We start from the raw sequence: 19,378 nt of genomic DNA on the forward strand, positions 1-19,378 counted from the left end.
AGCAGAGGGGAAGCCCCACTTTGTGTCTTCACAGCTGGGTGTACCAGGATGAGAGAGTAGCCTGGGCTCGTGGCTGCCTTCTTTTCCTTTTTCTCACCTCCACCAGGCTGCTTTTCATGGCACGGTGTCAGCATTTCCCTGCCCTTGCTGGGCTCAGCACAGACACCATTTGGGTAAGGTAGGATTTGGGCTCTGCCAGTAGGACTCAGATCAGGGCTGCCCACCACGGGCCTCGGGTGCCTTTTATCTGGGTTTGTTTTGTCAGCTCTGCCCTGTGAGTGGTTTTGATCTGTAGCCACCTGTTAATATTTATCCTGATGATGTATTCCCTTTATTCTTCTGTAACTGAAGTGCACTGCAACTTTTTTTTTTTTCCTGTTTTCTTTCCATGGTGTGGTGTCTTCTCTTCTTTTGATGATGGTGTAGTTTGCATGATGGCCTCTAAGCAAGCAAGAAACATCTGGATCCATGTTTTGCCACCTGTGTTTCCCTGATTCAAGTGCTGACAGCCGAAAAGTTTTGGTCTTGGGTTGAGAGTGCCTCTCTTTAGGTTGAGAGACACCTGAGTGATATTTGGTGCTCGGTGTGTTGCATCCTCATGCCTCTGTTATTTTGTCCTGACCTGCAGGTAGGGGCTTGTCAGCTGTGTGACCATCAAAGAGGAAGGATTGAGACAGAGTAGGAAAATTCCCAAACTGCTCCTTGTTGATGCGGAGCTGATCCCCAGTAACCAAGGCCCTCTGGCTCCTCTGCTCACCAGGATGCTGTCTTTTCACCTGTGTTGTGAACCTACGTACGGTTTGCGTCATAACCAGTTTCCTGATCTGCTGTTTGTGCAAGAGAAACACCAGATGACAAACCCAGTGTGTTTCGTTGTGATTTCCAGGATTTCAGGACTGTGTTTACCCTGTTTTTCTCTGAGTGTTCCACCTCTCCGAACTTCTCATCTTTTCTCTCTGATCTGACTTCATGCCTTGCACTGATTACTCCAGGGAGGAATTTAACTCTTTCTTAGAGAAAATCCATGTCTTATCTCAGATTTTTGTCTTTGGCTGAGATTCCTTGATGAGTTTTAATTTGAAGCCGAGGCATAGCCTGAACAGCGATTTCTTCTATTTACCTTTCTGGGCAATGGGGACCCTGCTCTGTCTTGTCGAACTTCTGAAGTTAAGATCTATGAACAAATACAAAAAAAAAAAAAGAGGTTGTCTTCCCCTCGAGTGCAGTTCTCTGAAGGCAGCTTTGCCGTGGATTTGTGCAGCCCCTGATGCTCTCCTTTCTCATGTAGAAATCCCTGGTGCTGCTGCTTAAATCCACAGAGCAGAGGGAGAGGGAGCTCCGCGCGTAAAGGCATGTACACATCAGAGGGCGAGTGAGGAGTACGGGCTTGACAGCTATGCCTAAGGGTGAAAGTCTTCTCTTAAATAAGTTATGAATTTGCTTAGGGCAACAAGCTTGTATCAGAGCTTCAGGGATATCACAAACACTCCAGAGGGGTCAGAAATCCGTTGTGAAAAGATTGATCATTTCTAGCATGAAATGGCACCTGGGCAGCGCCGTGTCCCTCAGGGCAATCGGAGCCATGGCCAGGTGGAGGGGACAAGCATGGCATCAGGTCCCTGAAGGCGCTGTGCAGCCTAAGCTGAGCATCGTAGTGAAGCTGTCCTTGGGCTCCTGGGTTCTCCAGAGGGGAAATAACCAAGTCCTTGGGCTGCAGGGACCAGGGAGGGAAAGATGTTTGTCACTCTGCTTTGTGTGCCGCTCTTTAGGTAGTGGCTTAGCTTGCTGTGTGTTTCCAGTGAGGAGTCCATCCCACTAACCCCTCCATATATCCATGTATGTGGGCAAGAAGAAAGATTTCCACAAAGGGTGAGAAGTTTATAGGAGGATGAACCCCTATGGAGGACTTCTAATGCCAGAAATTTTACTGGAGTAACTCAGAGCTTCAGTCCTACATCAAGCACCTGCACCGAGCCATTGCCAATGTCAGGCAGCTCATCCCTGCCCTGAGGGAAGCTGGTGGGTATGTGCTGGAGACAGGATGATGCTATTTGTTTGTAATGACTCCGGAAGGCGTGAGCCGACATTTAAGCATGTTGAACATGTGTTAGATGGCTCTAAGAACATTAGTAGATGGTGTTATAGATGGCCATAAACTGCCTGCAAGGATGTCTTTATTGATCTGTTGGACTATGGCAGCAAGTCATTTATTTGAATTTCCATCCGTTTAGTCAAATGTAAAGGATTTATAATGTGTCTTTAATTCAGAGTGTGAAGTAAGGTTTTATATTAGGTATTACGGGGTTTAAAAACAACTTTAATTGTTTTATTCAGGGAAGCTGATGGAGAAACAACTGGTCAAATATTGAGAAAACAGCAGGTATTTTATTCATTGAGCTAGAAAATAGTATGTCTGCAGCCATTCATGTACCTATACAGAGGCACTGATGGCGTCTGTTGGAGGATGTTTTGTCATTGATTGTGTTGGTGGATTTCAGCCTGGTTCCATCTGGAAGGAGAGATCAAATCACATCTATGTGGGCCTCCTGTGGCGGGGGGATTAACGCTGCTGATTCAGACCAGTTTGTGGTAATGCTGTTTCATTTATTTAAAGGTTATTGTTGGATTAAATAAAAGTATTGGAACGGTCGTGAGGCTCTGGAAGATGCAGGGGACTTTGGGGAGCGCGTTGCTGTTAAGGCTGTGCAGGCTGAATGGTACAGGGTCCCTTGGCCAAACACTGCTAAAAGTCAGAGTGAAATTCTCACCTTGTTGAGGGTAAATGGCAAGCCTTACAGACTCTGGTGGGGCCAAAAATGTAATGATTTGTCTGTGCATACTAACCTGTAGTTTACTTTAAAAGCGTGTCTCTGAAAGACATACAGTTAATATTCTTTTTTTTTTTTTTAAGCATGTTTTGTGGAGTACTGGGAATTACAAGCACAGAGTATAGCCTAGAGAGTTTTCAATCTACAATTTGCATTGTGAGAAAGGGACAGCCTGTTCACTTTACCTTTGGGGAGAACATAATTCAAACCAAAACGATGAGAACAACAGGCTTGGAAAAAACAAGTGATTTTTTTCCCAAGCCTACTGGAAGATCCTATTTCTGACAAAGTTCAGACTGAATCAGTGGATGGGATGATTCATGACTGGAGGAAAATAAATTGAGAATTCTGCAGACACTATTTCAACCCTGTAAAAGTCATTTCAGGTGCCTCTTTTCTAGAGGATCAGTTGCAATTCTGATAGAAGAAACTTGTCAAGGAAAGGAGCTGATGACCATAAAGAAGACACAGCAATTTGCGAAGGGGTAGGAGGCAAAGGCTTTGAACAAGGCTTACTGCACCCATCTGAACTCTTGTCAAGTAAGTTATTTGTATCCATACAGACCAGATAAGGTTTTTGCAGTCCTGAATTCCTACTTACTTGCAGACACATTGCCTGTAGAGCTGTGAATGTCACTTTAGCCAGATAAAGCCCCTGTCATGCAAAAAATGAAGGTGCAAACTTCTCTTTCCACAAGTTGCCCTTTCTGTAAAGGGACTGTGCATATGTGTGAATTGAATTACAGGTATTTGTTTGAACGATTAGAGCCCTTTCTGTTGGACAGATTCACCTGTTCACATGTTGAGAATTTGGTAAAGTCTTTTCCTAGGAAAGGGTTCTTTCTGCTTGTAGAAGGGTTAAAGAACGAAAGCATGAAACCTTGTCTCTTCTTTCCTCATTGATCTTGCTGTCATTATGAGAGAGGCTTTCTGATTGCTTCCCTTTGTCATGTAACACTAATACCATTAAGTCCACTTTGGCAAAGAAAGGTAAGTATAATTAATTTGCAAATCAGGATGGTAGATGTGATTTCTGTACAAATGAGATGGGCCTGAACTGCAGAAGGCACTGCCTGGGCATGGCCATAGCGTAGGTGGGACCAAGGGTTTGCAGGTGCCTGTGACTATGTGTGGAGAGAGTTGCTTGAGCCAGGTGAAGGTATTTTAAGCCTCTGCCTTCAACTGTTCCTTTTTTTTTTTTTTTTTTTTTTTTGTGAGCTGCAGCTCTATCAGAATTATTATTTTGATGCACGATGCATTAAAAAGAGAAAGACTAAAACCCCTGAACCCTATCCTGACTGATTTGTTCCCAGAAAGATGTTTAATTTTGTATGTATAATTGAAAGGGGCTAAATATAGCTGTATTAATATTTATGGGCCTTCTGTTGGAGTCAATACAAGAGTTGCTGTTCAAGGCAATTAAGCTTTACCTTTTCACATCCAGGATTTCAGTGTTTAGAGATGACATTAGTTGTGTGACCTGCATCCAAGAGCGAATAAACTAAAAGCATGCCATTATCTGTTGAATATGATACCCTATATTTAATGCTGTTTGCTGACAGGCAGTTTGTCTCCAGCAAGGATGATCTCCCAGAAGAAGGACTGCTGCTTTAACAGGGGCGAAATCGGAGAGATTGGAGGGCTCGGAGGTTTGCAGGAGAGCTGTCCATGTAGCAGATGTGGTTTTGGAGGAACTAAGTGACTAGATTATCTCATGGGACTAAGTGAGTAGACTGTCTCATGCCCACCTCTGCCCCAGCAGTAGCTGCTGGGATGAGGGGAAGGGGTTGTGGTGGTTCTTCATGGGCTGTGTTCATCTTTGTGTCATCTCCAGCCTGGAGCTGGGCCATAGGAAACATGATTGTCACTAGCTCGTGAGGATGTGTACAGGGTAGAAATGCTCTCTGCACCTTTTTCTTGGTCTTAGACTTTCTGAGCACATCTCTGGGGCTAGTCACAATCTTCATGTCATTAAAGCCCAGGGAAAGCAAATCCTGTCCAGAGATCTGAGCTGCTGTAGGGAACGTGTGCGCAGGGAATTAGGTCGAGGCTGTAACGATGAAAACAAGTCAGTTTGTGTTAATAACAAAGGCAAAATGATGATGCATTTGATTTCTAAAGCACTGCCTTTCAAGAGAAGGGTATCACTAGGATAACATGACAGGAGTCCTGGCAGCGCTTGAATTGCCCTGCATTGCTGCTTTTTGGAAGCCGCAGCTCCTCACTGCTCCAGTTAACAATGAAGCTGTTAGAAGCTGTAAAATCTCTTGCTGATAAGGGCTGTCTGAATCCTGCCTTTCTACTAAATTTGATCAATGTGTCAGACTTTACTTTCTTCCGTCTGGACACTAATAGCTGCCTTTGAGGAGAACTGCAGAGAAGAGCCGTGGTCACTGCTGCTGTCCTGGCTCTGCAGGCAATGAGGGCCAACTCCAGGGCAGATGTTTCCCTCAGAGGCTGCAGAAGGGAGATCCTCTCCGTGAGGGTGAGCCTGGTGCTCAGATCTTCTCCTGGGACTCACATCCCATGCATTTCAAAGCTTTGTGTGGGTGTATTTCAGTCCTTTCACTGGCCTGTTAGATGTTTTGGTTGGTGGAAGCTCCTTAATCTCTTTCAATAAGCATCAGGAAAAAGCATTTCCCACGGTGTCCATTTATTTGCTTTTGGAGCACATGAGGTTCTTAAACAGTGAGGGAAAAGAAGAAATCAGATGGTGAACATACGGAGGTTGCCACATACTCTTAGGGGCTGGAAGTGAGGTTTGAACTCCAGGTGGACATCTGAATTCTGCTGTGGTGCTGGGGTTGCAGTGAGCCCAGCAGACTCCTATTTCCAATTACAGATGACAGCATCCTTGCCAAAAGATGTTGGCCAGAGAGCAAGGGATTGTTCCTTGGTGTGCTTGAGAGTGAGCCAACGCAGGGCCATGTCCCACCTCGCGTTATTCCTGAGCGTCTTGACCAAGGGCAAGCCAAGCTGTATAGCTTGGAACAGGGAAATTGCACAAGTTAAATTTAAAAAACTCATTTAGCTAAAGCAGCACAAGTCCCCATGAATATTTATCCGGTGTTATGGAAGCATGTGGACTCCCACCTACTTTATTAAATTGATTTCCAATAAAAACGCCAGTGGAAGACATTTGATTAATGGCTGGTGGGATGGTACAATTAACATGAAGTCTGGAGTCAGCAAGAAGTGTCCCCTGGGCCTGTGTGTCCCTTCTGGAAGCTGGGCTAAGAAAACATGTAGAAACTTCTCTGAGGGACGACGGGGCTGTTTATCTGCGTGGTGTCTGCAATGGGGTGAACAGGAGGTGCAGCTTTGGTGCTCTTTGGCTTGTGTGCAGCTTCATCGAGGGCCAGTGTCTTGGCCTTGAAGCTGTTGCTCCCAGTTCTCTGCCTTATTCTGTGTTTTCCATGCAGGCTGCACCTGAGAATCAGACAGAGCAGCGAGCTTTAGTGATCACGTAGGGTTTGAGTGAGACTCCCTGGGCCTTTGCATTTAAACATGCCTGGGATTAGCTCCATCAGCCTCCGGATCCGCTCGGCTCCCAGCAATTAGCTTGCTTGGATTTGTCTCCTGAAGGAAGGCAATTTGAAGCTGTGATGTTACAGCTCTATTAGGGAGCACTAGCGTGGTTTCCAGCCGGGTCTGGCGCTGCCTCTCTCTGATCTGGTGGGAGAGGTTCAACACGGCACAAGGGAGGTACCCAGGCAGCAGCACTGCCACCAGCTCCTCTCCCCTCTCCTATCCCTACCCCAGTGGGACAGGGATACCCCGGAGGCCCTGCAGGTACCTCCAGAGTGTGTGGAACTGGGCAGGCACCCCCCAGGCTAACAGAGAGCTGGGCTGAGCCTGGGCATGAGGAGCAAAGGGAACAAGGAATTGAGGGAGAGGAGGAAAAAAATGCAAAAGAGTATCTTCTAACTAATATTTATGTGGCAGAAAAAAAGGGAGAGTTCTGGCTGAAGACAGAGGCTGAGAAAAGGCAGCTTGGCAGCCAGCATATTCTGGAGACAGCTTCTCCTCTGTAGGCTGTGAATTGCCTAAGAAACGTGTCAGCAAAGCACACTTGTACGCTCTGACTCTAATAAATATATATTTGAGAGACATTTCTTCAAAACTTCTGCTAGGAGATGTCTAATTCCGAAGGGATGGGATGAAAGATGACATCTAAATGGAAGCAGGGAGTTGCCATGGGAACTGGAACGCTTTGAGTGCATGTCACTGAAACAAGAAAACATTCCCCCCAGTAAAGGAAATTAAAAATCACATCTGGAGGTATCTGCCCTCTGCTCATCTCTGATGGGAGTGTCAGTACGGTGCAGCATGTCGTAATTCATGTAGTGGGTAGGACAGAGAACTTGCTATCTATTGCCTCGTGTAAGTGGTAAACGAAGAGCCTCCCTGTCCGTGGGACAAACAACGCTATTAGCTGGAAACTGCTGTGGAGTAAAAGATTTACAGTCATCATAGAACTTACTCCAAGAAGGTTTTCTTCATGTGGGGATGAAGCAGCAGCCTGAGCACACAAACAAGCCTGCTGTGGAGCACCTCAGTGCTCCTGGCATGGGCAGCACTGGGAGGCAGTGGGCTGGACTCCAGCATCAGGGAAAAAGCTCCAGTGAGCAGCGCAAAGCAGTGCGAATTAGAGATTATTTGCACTGCATATCGGCGTTGCTGCAAACTAAATGAGCAGTGACCATGCAGCCAAGTGACCCATGCATCACGGCGTGGAGACAGCTCGGTGGAGGCCTTGGCTGTGTGCACAGCCCAGCTTTCCAAATGGCACAGAAAGCATCGGGGTGCGCACAGACAGGAGCGCGCCGCCTGCCATTGCCCTGGGGGTGGTGATGGATGCCAGTGGTGTCACCAGAGGCACGCCGCTGCAGGAGCTGATAAAGTTCTCCTGCTGATGGACGTGCCAGGCAGGAGCTAGCGGGCGAGATAAGGGAACCGGTGTGCAAATTACTGCGTTGCTCCCTGCTATGGTTTTCTTGTATCTTCGTCTCACTACCTGGCATTGGCCTCAGGGGACAGGCTTGAGAATTAAATGGACTCTTGCTCTCAGCTGTACAGCAAGCCCCAGGAGCCGCCTTTATTTTTATGTTTTTAACTTCCTTTTGCATGCTACTGTCCGTCATGCAGCCTGGCAGCCCTCAGCCTTCAGAGCAGTCTGGGACATGGTACAGCCAGAGGCATGGGAAGGCGGTGCTGAGGCTGAGAGACAGGGAAACTGAGGCACAGCAGAGCTGCACTGTGCTCTCAGGGCAGGTTGGCGCTGATGAGGTTGGAGCTCAGGGCTCAGCCTGCAATCCACATGCTCTAGTGGGCTTGTTTATTCTGTCTTTCTCTGCAATGACATAAAATTAATGTAATGCAGCAAGTCTCTCTGATTTTTCTTGCATTTCCCCGCTTGTTTTCCAGTGTTTCAGTGATTTTCTATGTATCAATGATTATCAGGTTAGAAATAGCAGTTTTGTATTGCACCCTAGTGTTATCTTTTCTCCTGGAGATCTGCCTTGAGCTCTGATGAATTACAGAGCTCTGTAATTGCTTTACAAAGCGAAGGATTTTGCTGGCAATGATCTGTAGCTTTGCAGCTCCTATTCAAGCATGTGAGTGGCCTGTTGGGACTTCAGAGGTGATAGTTTGTGTTAAAGAAAGATTCACTGAAACCGAGTTAGGAAGGGAGTGTGTGATAACCTGCCAGGGCTGGTCTGCACGCTCCCTGATGGAGGAACCCGAGCTGTCTGCATGGGGGTTGTCTTCCCCAAGCGCCTCTGGCTTAGCCGTCACGGGCAGACATCAATACTGAGTATGCTTAATTATGTATGCTAATTTATATTCACACATCTTCTCATCGTATTTATAATATATAACAAACATGTTTACGTAGCATCTCTTCCATTACCACAGGGTCTCAAAGAGCTGTAGCTCTCAAAGCACACTCGCACATACGTATTCTTCCTCTGTCTTTACAGCATCTGAGGGTGTCCTAAGTCCTTAAAATAGTAACTACAGTAGCTTTGTTCATTCTTTTTTTCATCTCTGTCTGTAGCAAAAATAGCTCAACTAATTTGTAGTCTCTGTTTGTAGTCTGGATGTGTGAGAACGAGGGGTGTGTGTGAAGCCTCCATGACTGCACATCCTCGCGCGGTTGCTGCTTCTGACTCTCTCGTCTCCTCTGCCTGGACTTTGTTTATCAATAGCTTGCACCACATACTGCTTTTAGCCTCTGGATGTGTATTTAATGTCACTCACTTAACCCAGTAATAAGAATATGTGTTTGTCTGCATGGAGCAATGAGGGAAAGCTAAATTAAATTACCTGAGCTGTAAGCATGGTTTTGTTGAGTCGTGTGGTAGGGTTTTTTTTTTTTTTCTCCTGGGCTCCTAATGGGGCGAGGCTTATGTCTTTCCTTCTGCCTTTTGTATTCTAAAAGCTCTTGAGCTGGTTTCCTGATCTGAACAAAGGCTGACTGAAAAGTAGATATCAAAGATTTTAAGTCCCTGCAAGATTTGTGAAATTATGCAGATGAGTGGGAAAAGATCTAAAGTAGAGAGAGGGTTGCTGGGTGAGATCAACTGGTGTTAGGCATCAGGACAAAACAGGCAGGAAAAGCTGATCTGCAGGCAAGCAAGGTTTGTTGGTCCCACTGCTGGTAGAGCAGAATCGCTCCTAGGCTGGTTGGAGCCCCCGTCTGTTCGGGGAGGCTGTTGGAGCCTCTCCAAACTTTGCAGCCAATATTGCACGGGTATAGAGAGAGCTCAGAGCCACGAGCATTTGGAGACCACTTGGTGATTTCTGTCCCGAAGATTCCCCACATAACCTGAGGAGCTCGAGCCCCAGGTGGCAGCAGGGGTCGCTTGGGAATGAGACAACCACCTAGGCACGGTGGTGTCATTAATCCCGGACAAGCCATGCTCAAGGGATGACTGGGTCACTTCTTGGTCCCATGTCTAGCTCCTGCAGAGGACACTAGGTGCAGCTGGGTCACAAAGCTGCATACACCGTGAGCTGTGTGTGACAGGACATAAATCTCTTTGTTGCATCAGCTCTCCTCTGGCCCTGCTAAGCAGGAGAGCCAGGGCAGCAGGCTGTCTCCTTGAGAGATGTGACAGGCACCGCCTCGCTTCATCTGGGCTGAAAAACCGAACACTTGTAATTGCAGGCTGCGCTGGCTTCATTGTTGTCTGTCTCTTGAGAGGTTCCCTGAAATTCTTCTTAACTTCTTGCCCCTCCTGTGCTGAAATATCTAAGCTGGGGGGTAGAAAGGAGAGAGCGCTGCTGGCAGTGGCACCACATGCAGATCTGTGCTTACAGATGCAGTGGTTTGTCTCGAGCCTGGCTGGAGGACGTACAGTTGCCATCGCACCCGGGCACAATTTGTCACCGCAGCTCGGGGAGCAGCATCTTTGCAAGGAGATGTGCAGGAACTGCTGGTGGTCCCGGGGGATTCAAACAGCAGCTGTGGGTGATAAGGCATCCCTGTGAGAAGATGCCTCGGCACCCTAGGACAGAGGGACAGGCCTGATGTTTTCAAGGAGAGCAGCAATTTTTCTCGTTTTCTCTACAATTGTGGTGCTTTTTTGATCACAAGGCCTCAGAAGACCCTGGGAGCGTAATGGAGGGGGGTCAGATCTGTTACGCAGGCTGAGTTATCTCAGCTTGGTGAGACAGGGAGACCACTTCTGAAAACAAACAAATAGCTGAGCAAAACCGCATTAAATAAATAGTTCATGACATATAGGCAGAGCCAGATACGGATCTGATCCAAAGGTCTCATTGGCAATCCCCTGCAGGCTCTTACTCACCCCTGCTTTTGCTGAGATAAGGCATTTGTTTCAGACATTTGTATTGTTTCTTTCCTTGCTCTGTGGTTTATTCTGCAGGGTACAAATTTCCCCATGCTCGGTCCTTGGCTGACCCACTCTGCAGTGGACAAGCATCCCATTATCTTTAACCCCATGCCCACTTGCTTTTTGCTGGTGGGAGCATGAGGCTAAGGCCAGCCATGATCAGCAGGACCCTACTCACCCTCATGTCCCTCCCTGCTCACTAGAGAGAGGCAGATGCCACCAGAGGGTGTCAGGTCTGGGTGGCCTTCAGGATCCCCCTCCCTCCATGGACAACACGGAGTCAGCAGGGTCTCTGTTGTCTCTTGATGTTGTCTCCTCCACCCAAGTGAGATTTCCGGCGGGTTGGATGGTGTTTTAGGTAGCTCAGGGAATTAAACTTGACGCTGCCGTTAGCTCTGTCCAGTCAGAAAAGCACGGGCCAGCTGCCAGCCCTGCTGGTGACACTCTTGGCTGTGATGGCTGCCGTTGTGCATGGGCTGTGCAGGCTGTGCGCTGTGCTGCTGAGCACCTTGCTGATTTCAGATGGCTCAATTCTATTGAATGTCTCTTGTGACGTTCTTGTAAGAGATAATAAACCTGCCCCGTCCCCTCCATATCCCTCTGTGACCCATTGCTGGCTCTGGCCAGTGCTGGTGTCTGCTGTGCTCTGCAGGGAGGGAGCCCCCTGGGACCTGCCCTGGGCTGAGGCTAAAACTGAAAGGAAATTAAATCCCTGCAGTGGGAGACTGAGAAAACGAAGACTGAGACACCCAAAAAGCTTGCGTGCAGCTGCAAAAATTAGCTAGTGTGGCAAGTGCCTGGGGGAAGGCAGGCGGTGGAGGCTGGTTGTACGAACTCCTCTTCTGTGGTTCCCTTCCTGGGGATGTTGTGGTGGCTCTGATGCCCCATCCTGTCCCATATGCTCACTCTGGATTGCCTGATGTGGGACAGCTGTGCTGTGTCCCCTCTCTCTGCATGGTGATGCTGCCCTCACCACAGGGCGGTGGGAGTCCTTCCTGGAGGATTTTGTGTGTTTGAGGGGACACCGCACAGGTACTTGGAGGAAGATCACTGAATAAGGGACCTCATCAAGCTGAGAAAGTCTTGAGCCAAGGCTAAGTGCAGCCTAGGGGAGCATTAAGGGTCATTGCCAGCCTGTCGCTGTGCTTTTCAGGTTGTGGCAGTTCGTAGGAGCCTGGTGCAGAAACATCAGCATCCAGACACTGCTCTGGAGCGGATTTAGGGTTCATACCCCTGGGTGCTGCAGAGCAGGGACAGCACCATCCTCCTCTCCAGCCCCATCCATGCCATCGGGCTCAGAAACACGGCTACCGCCAGGCTCGCAGCCTCCGCAGCCCATGGAGATCCCCGTCCCCTCGCTCACCCAGCTCGGCTGCGAGACAGGGCTGCGAGCCTCCCCTACGTCAGCGCCGCAGCCAGGAATCCCCGGCACGGAGCCGCAGCAGCTTTGCTTTGCCCCTGTTTCAGCAGCACGCAGCAGCAGGGAACCTCCAGCGCTCCTGCGAGCCTGCGGCACAGCCTCTGGGAAGCCCCGGCTGGGAAAACGTGACCGCGTTCGGCACACCCGCAAACCTCAAGAGCTGAAACACAACCGACCGAGTCGATTATATTCCGGCCCAGAATCTTAAATAAACAGCGCTTGATGAGTGCAGCGGGATGTTTAATAAGAGCTTTCTCGGTCTCCCCCGCCCCGTGCCCCCCTGCCTCCTGTAATCACTTGTCGAGGCAGCCCTGCAATCGACAGCCGGGCTGGGAGAGGCGGCGTGATTTGTATTCCAGCTCTGCCGCTGCTTCCAAGAAGAGAGTAAAAATAGCACTCGGTCGTTTTGTAAATAATAACGATCTCCTCGCAGGCCTAGGGAGTCATGAGCACTTAAAAGGGGGATTGCAGGAAGGGGGGTTCTGCCTCTCCGCTTGCAGAGGACTGCAGGGAGCCAGCGCAGGAAGGAGGGGACAGGGGACTCTGGGCAGCAGCAGGGGACTGGGGGGAGCGTGTGCTATGAAATGGGAACCCCGAAGCACCCCCGCAGCAGCCTGCACGTGAAAGGGAGGCAACCCACCCTGCTGGCATGGGGTGGCAGAATCCAGCCCTCTGTGCAATGCTAATAGGGATATTTATTGCCTGCACAAGCAGCTAGATGTGGTGTGGCAAATTCCTGGAGAAGGAGAGGAGCAGCTTTTAAGGAGCAGGCAGGTGTAGGGAATGCCATGGTAACACTGTGGGAAGGGATGTTGCAGCTTTTGTTTTACATTTGCATTGCAGATCTGTCTGGCAGTGGGGGATTTCTGCAGCAGGAGCGAAGCACGGTGCTTGGCAGGCAGGGGCCAGGCTTTGTGCCCTGTGAGTGAAGGGGCAGCTCCGAGGGACCTGCAGAGCCTCACTCCTGCTCACACGCTTTTGGAAACCCAGGTGTGCTGAGGCTTGGGAATAAACCGAGCCTATAAGTGGGCAAAGGCACAGACAAGGGAACCAGCCTTGAATGGCTTGGGATCAGGATACACCACCTGGGTAACTAAACTCTGCCAATGTTCAAACACTGAACCTGAAAATCCCTTGTTCTTCTTGTTTCATATCTGCTTCGAGGCATTTTCTTTCATTCCCAGTCGCCAGGTGTCAGCTGCAGGGCCATTGTGGGGCTTGAGGGTGCGAGTGCCAAGAGGCACAGCGCGCCCTGTGCTGGGCAGTGGTGCAGCCCCCAGGGTTCTGCTCTGTGCTCTGCTCCAGCTTCCCACCTGAGCCAATCCTCTCCTTTTTTTTTTTTTTTTTTTTTGTTTCCCCAGCGATAAAATAGGGCTGGCAGCATCCACCTGCCTCCCAGTGGGCTTGAAGGCTCAATTCACCCTGCATATAAAAAACTTCAAGCGGTAAGGAACAGCAGTGCTAGGAAAGGAAAAACACCACTTAACGTTCTGCAGCAGGCCCAGGGAATGCACCTAACTACAGCACAGCCCTTAGTTATCACATCTTTGGTGGGAATTGCAAAAAGCAGCCAGGCTGGGGATTAGGGTGTCCCTGAACTGAGGCAGGTGATGCTCTTCTCTCTGCTGCCGCAAAATAAGTGAGGTTTCCCCTTGTCGGGGCTGAGGGGGGAACACGTGAGGGCAAGGAGGAGAGGCTGGCTGAGCAGCTCCCCATCGCTGCAGCAGAAGGTGTCACCATCATGGGCTGAGGTGCTCAGAGCAGTGTGGGAGCTCCTGGGTTGCAGCACCACGCAGGAAGGGGAGCTCTGCTGGTGTTTTACCGATCTCAGGATTTCCCTGCTCTGTTGAAATCCCTGCTTGCTCAGGAACGATTTAATTTCAGAAATCCCTCTGGATCCCGGCCAGTCCATGCCCTGCTTTAGGAGCACATATTAATGGGGAAGTTCTGTGAGGCTTTTGCCACGAAGGGTGCAGGCATCCTGCTGGGCAGGAGAACATCCGTGACAGTCTGGGTGAGCAGTCTGTCTGTCTGTCAGTCCTAGGTAATGTATTTTTTTTTTTTTTTTTTATAAACACAGGATCTTAATAAATATCTTAGATTGGGTTTGCCAGATTGATGGGGTGGGAAAGGGTCTGTGGGCTCTGTGACAGCCAGGTTACAGTATGATAAGGACATCATCATCGTATGTAAAGGTGCCCCAAACTAGTCCTGCCTTTTCACCTCATTGTTGCTCCCCAAATCCCTTCTCCAGAGCTTGGATCCTGAGGGTCCCTTTGTAGAGTGGGGGTCCTTTCACCCCTCTGCCCAGCTCAGTTCCCCTTGCATGGGCAGCCACAGGTCTGCTCTGAGAGCCGTGACTACAAATTATTTGTTGTAGATAAGCTGAATGCTAGGAAGGGAGGAGGGGACGGGAGGGGAGAGAGATCGAGTTTTCTCTAAAATATAATTAGTTTTCTCGCTGCATGTGTTAAAGAGCCTTGCTTCACTAGAGTTTTCTTCTGTGTATCTCATTTGAGGACTTGCTTGGTGGGAGATGGAGAGAATACCCTGAGTCTTACAGAAGTAGCTCATTTTGCTCAGGATGCTGTCTCGTTGCTTTCTGAGTGTTTCAGAAAGTGTACCACATACATATTTCTCTTTAACCTTCTTTTTATCACATCGAGACAGAATCAAGGGTTACTTATACAGCACAGCAATATCAGCCACAGGCTGCATCAGATGCTTTCCAGCCATAATAACTAAGGACATGTATATGTATATTTTAGCCATTAAGGAGAAAACTCTGCCAGAATGCATTATCTTATTTTTGGATACAAAACTTTGAAGCATAAGACTAAGCTTCGTAATACTGCAAAATAACTGTCAGGGGATGGAAGGATTTCCATAACTGAATTGAGCAATGGGCCATCCAGGCTACCTGCGAACTGCTGCGGTGGCCAGAATGGGATACTACAGATAAAACATGAGCTCTTACTTGTGGCTCTAATTTGATTATTCAAAAAGCAGCTCCGAGCCGGCTCATGCCACACAAAAGGAGCACAATTGCATGATCTATCCCTAAAGCAATGGGGATTTATGGTAGCATAGTGCTAAGCTCATCTCATTCATCATTTTTCAGCATAACCCAGTGGGCAGAGAGCGTAGGGCTGTAAACCTGGAAAATGACCCACTCTGTACCTTCATTTCCCTGCAAACAGAGATATTTTTTTGGGGAAACACACCGAGATCATAATGAAGGAAGCCAGAATGAGAACTGTGTGTGCTGTTTTGGCCATGTTCTGGGCAGCACTTTGGTCCATCTCCACCTGAAGGCATATGAGTAAGATTGCCCTGAGTTTTAGGGCAGGAAATGGGGCTCAGGGCTCTTGCTGGGCAGTGTCTGGAGGTCAGCACCCACAGGGGCAGTGTGTGTCGGCATGTGGGTGTTCGTGTGATGCACAGGAGCAGCAGCTTTGCAACAGCAGCTGCTCATCAGGAAAACAAGCGCGATGGGAGTAAAAGGCAATCAGAATATTGATTCTTTTTATGTACGGATAAGCCTGGAGCTGTAACAAAACCAGGGTTTCCTAAAACCAGTGGAACATTGCTAGGCTATTTATCAGGCTGGGAGACACAAAGGGATTGCAGATTAAAAGGAGTTTCAGAACATCAGGGCTTTACCTCTACATTGAAAATGTGTGGATCTGCACGACGTTATGTACTGCATAGCTGTATGCATTTTGCAAATACACGTCGTCTGGCTGCGTGGGACCTACTCATCCTTGGTGTAAAAGTGGAAAGCAGCAGAGCTGCTCAGAGATGAATTTGCCCAATTACAAGTGATAAATCAGCCCTTCTTCAGGGTACAGCAGAAAGTGTGATGCCAGCTCACCAAGGGCTTCGCTAGGGTGGCATTTGCCATGAAAGTGCACCATGTCAAAACCTTTCCCGGATAAATGAATTCTGTTCTCTAATTGCTTTTTAAACATGCCCTCCCCCCTCTTCCCCCCACCCCCCTTTTTTTTTTCATTCCAGATAGCGTAACTGAAGTCAAGACAGACATTTATGTGACAAGTTTTGGCCCCGTCTCAGACACAGACATGGTAAGTGCTGCTGGCTGGTTGCCTCACGGGGCATGGATGGTTTGTCCCATCAGATGTTGATAATGGCAAACGCAAACTTGAAGAGCTGATGTCATTGCACTACTCAAGAACACTGCAAGGGTCTTTTTATCTCCTGTAAGCACAGCTTTCTTCAGCCTGACAATGTGCGGAGGAAGGAAGGTGCTCCATGTGAAGAAGGGAGGATGCCAGAACCTTGCTTGTTTTGATGGCAATGCCAGGAGAGAACAGGTTCCACCAAGAAATGGTCCTTAGTGCTTGAACAAGAAAGGAGGCAAAATAGGAAACAGAAAAAGAGCGAACTGATTGCAGTATTTTGACATGTTCAGGGAAAATTATTAATGAAAAGGCCTGAGGTCTGAATCTAGGCTTGTATTCCCACAACAGTTTGTCTTCCAATTAAAACAGGACTGTGGAGCATAATTAATAGTGAGCTTTCTCCACAGTGTTTCTTGCAGCTCGTACTCCACACGCGCCCAGCCGCTCAGGGAGGAGCTGGCTGTTGGTGGCTGCCCAACATTTTGGGGCTTCCCCACGAGGACGGTCACAGGCTTGGTGCTGAGCCCCTTCTGCATGCTGGTCCCAGAGGGACCTGGTGCTGGGGTGACCTGGGTGGGAGGTGGGCAGGGATGATATTGGGGGGAGCCCACCACAGGAGGGGGAGCAGACAGTGCTCTCAACAGCTGGGGCAAGTAGAAGCAATGTCCTGCAGCTCTTGAAGCCCCTCGGAAGCCAGGAGGGTTTCATTTTCTGTGCCCACAAGGTTGTGAACCTGGGGCTTCCCTCACCGACTGTCCGGTGCTAGGAAGTGGAGGAGCTAGTGGAGGATTACATCTCGTTGCAGTGCTAGCCCCACCGCACAGCCTCATGAGGCTTTGGAAGGAGCACTCCTTCCAGGGTGAGGAGTTAATGTCAGTGTAGCCGAGAGTATTAATCTCATCTGAGTTCTCTCTCTATCTCGCTTGCTTTCCTACTGCAGCGGAGACCCATAATATATTCAGCAATCTCAGCCCTTGGGGAGTATCTGATAATTACTTCCAAGGTGGAGCATATTTGATTAAGGGAGCGTGTATAATGAACTGTGAAGAAGAAATATGAGGTATTGGAAAGAGGAAGGTATTCTCTGCAATGTGATTTGACAAAATGAATTTAAAATTAGGAAGACAGTTAAAGAATAATAAATTATTTCCCCCTTGCATGCTTTAGTTCCGTGTATTTTGCAAATGCATAGCGAATGTGTTTTAGCGTGCCATTCCGGTGTTAAATGCACTCGGATGTGTGAGAGAGAAACCCCATCTCCTAGGGAAGCGTGGGAGAGCCTGCTCCTCTGCGGTGGTTCCTTTCATCTCGGCGTGGGGAAGTCCCTCCCTCCCTGCTCGCATCTGCCTGCTGATCTGGCTCCTGTTCCTCCCACAGCCCTTCCTCACTGCCATGGAGAGCTGCTCAGTGCGTCCTGGTGCAGGCAGAGGCTGTGATGATGGTGATGGAGCAGAGGTAAAGCTGCCGTGCAGCGCGGAGGAGAGCGGCTGATTACAGAGCACGGAGGAGGACATGAGCGCCTTCTCCCTGAGATGCTCCAAGGGCCTTCTAGACTCAGTTTGGTTAGGAAAGAGCCTGATGGGACCTGACATGTGCCTGAATCTGCAGTAGTGAGCTCTTGCAGTTTTGTCTTAGTCCCCAGGAAATAAAAATAAATAAATCCCAGGAGTTTTAAGCTTTGATGGATGAGCTCAGTCTTCATGTTTTCAGCCACTTCTAGAAGGTGGAGGAGAGCACAGCCTAGAACTAAGCGTGTTCCTTGGAAGGGGTAACCTGGAAATGATGCTTTCGTGGAAATAAGGATAGAAAAGAGGGGAAGAATCTGTACACAGTTTCTCTTTTCTTTAGGAATCTTTCCTTAGCTTAAAAGAAGACCTGCAGGACCTGGGAATATATCAGAAAAGTATTTTTTTGTTTTTTTAAGTAGGAACAGAGCGTTCTGAATAAGATAGCTTTTCTCCTGATCAGGGCTTTTCCCAAACCTACCTCCTGGAACTAGACACAGCCTCATTCCTTTGGGTTTATTTTTTCACTGAGTTTAAAACCACTAAGGGATAATCGCCTTCTGTGAAGGGACAGAATATCCTCACAGGGCAGAGCCTGTGTGACCACAGGGTCTTTTCTCTTTCCTTCCCCAAGCCAGGCTCCAGAAACCCCACATTTGGGCAGAAGTGGCTCTGTGGTCAGGGAGCAGGGAGGAATTTCTTTACCGAGATGCTTTCACTTAGCTGCCATCTGCTGCAAAACCTGCAGGAATTTCTATGACCTATAGGAAACTGATGTGCAGCAGCTTTTAAATGCTGCTGAGAAGAGCTGCAGGAAAGAAATCACTCACAATGATAAGTTTAGTTGGTTCTGCAGCCTCCAGGAGCCCATAAATAAAGACTGTGAAACTGCAACGGCAGGGGAAGAACAGCTGGGACAGCTTTTCCAAAGTCCCTGTCTCTCTCCACAAACCTTGGGAGCTAATGAGATCCTTTGTTAGCCAGATAAGGTGTGTGCACAGAGGTGAGCAGTGGAGCATCTCATGCTGACGGGGTCAGGCAGTTCCCTCAAGGGCCGTGAGCCCCAAGAGCACGCCAAGTGGCTTGGGTCAGAGGCAATGGCAGCCCCACATGCCAGGCACCTGAGACTAATTTAATTTTACCTCGGGGTGTCTGTCGAGCGCGGTGCCTTTGCTGCTCTGTCAGGTGCCGAGGCTGAGGACACTGTGAGCCTGGCCTTGGGGACGTGAGTCTGCCACCTCGGTGAGGTGATATTTGCTGGGGTGCATCCCGCTACCTTGCATAACTGCTAATAAAATGGTCAGGAGGAGCATCCTTGTGAGGTGAAACCTGCTCATCACCACGGAGCCCTGCCTCCTGCACAAAGTGCCCTGCTCTGGCTTCGTATGGCTTTGCACCTCTTCTTGTCCTTCTGCACCCAACTTGAAAATAATCTCCCCAGTTTTTCCCCTCTCCTCTCAGAAGGACTTGAAGACAGTCCTTGTCTTGTGCACAGAAGCACAGGGGCAGGGCTGACCCTTCAGCCCCTGCACACTTGATTCCACCTTGCCACCGTTTCCACGGTACGAGAGCTGCAGATAAGTGAATGCCCCGCCACTGGGAGAGGGGCTGAGGCATGGAG

General features: G+C 48.8%; 1 protein-coding gene across 4 annotated transcripts in view; it reads left to right on the forward strand.

The window, feature by feature from the left end:
- Positions 1 to 19,378, forward strand: part of LOC137863664 (gamma-aminobutyric acid receptor subunit alpha-3-like) — a 90,816-nt gene that overhangs the window by 40,588 nt on the left and 30,850 nt on the right. For 3 of the 4 annotated variants that reach the window (XM_068697014.1, XM_068697015.1, XM_068697013.1), the window contains exon 4: positions 16,128 to 16,195. In XM_068697014.1, the coding sequence (XP_068553115.1) occupies positions 16,128 to 16,195 (68 nt within the window). The remainder of the gene's footprint in view (positions 1 to 16,127; positions 16,196 to 19,378) is intronic. The other variant, XM_068697016.1, reaches the window with a different exon arrangement.

The sequence above is a fragment of the Anas acuta genome, chromosome 13 (assembly GCF_963932015.1).
Source record: "Anas acuta chromosome 13, bAnaAcu1.1, whole genome shotgun sequence".
Lineage (NCBI taxonomy): Eukaryota > Metazoa > Chordata > Aves > Anseriformes > Anatidae > Anas > Anas acuta.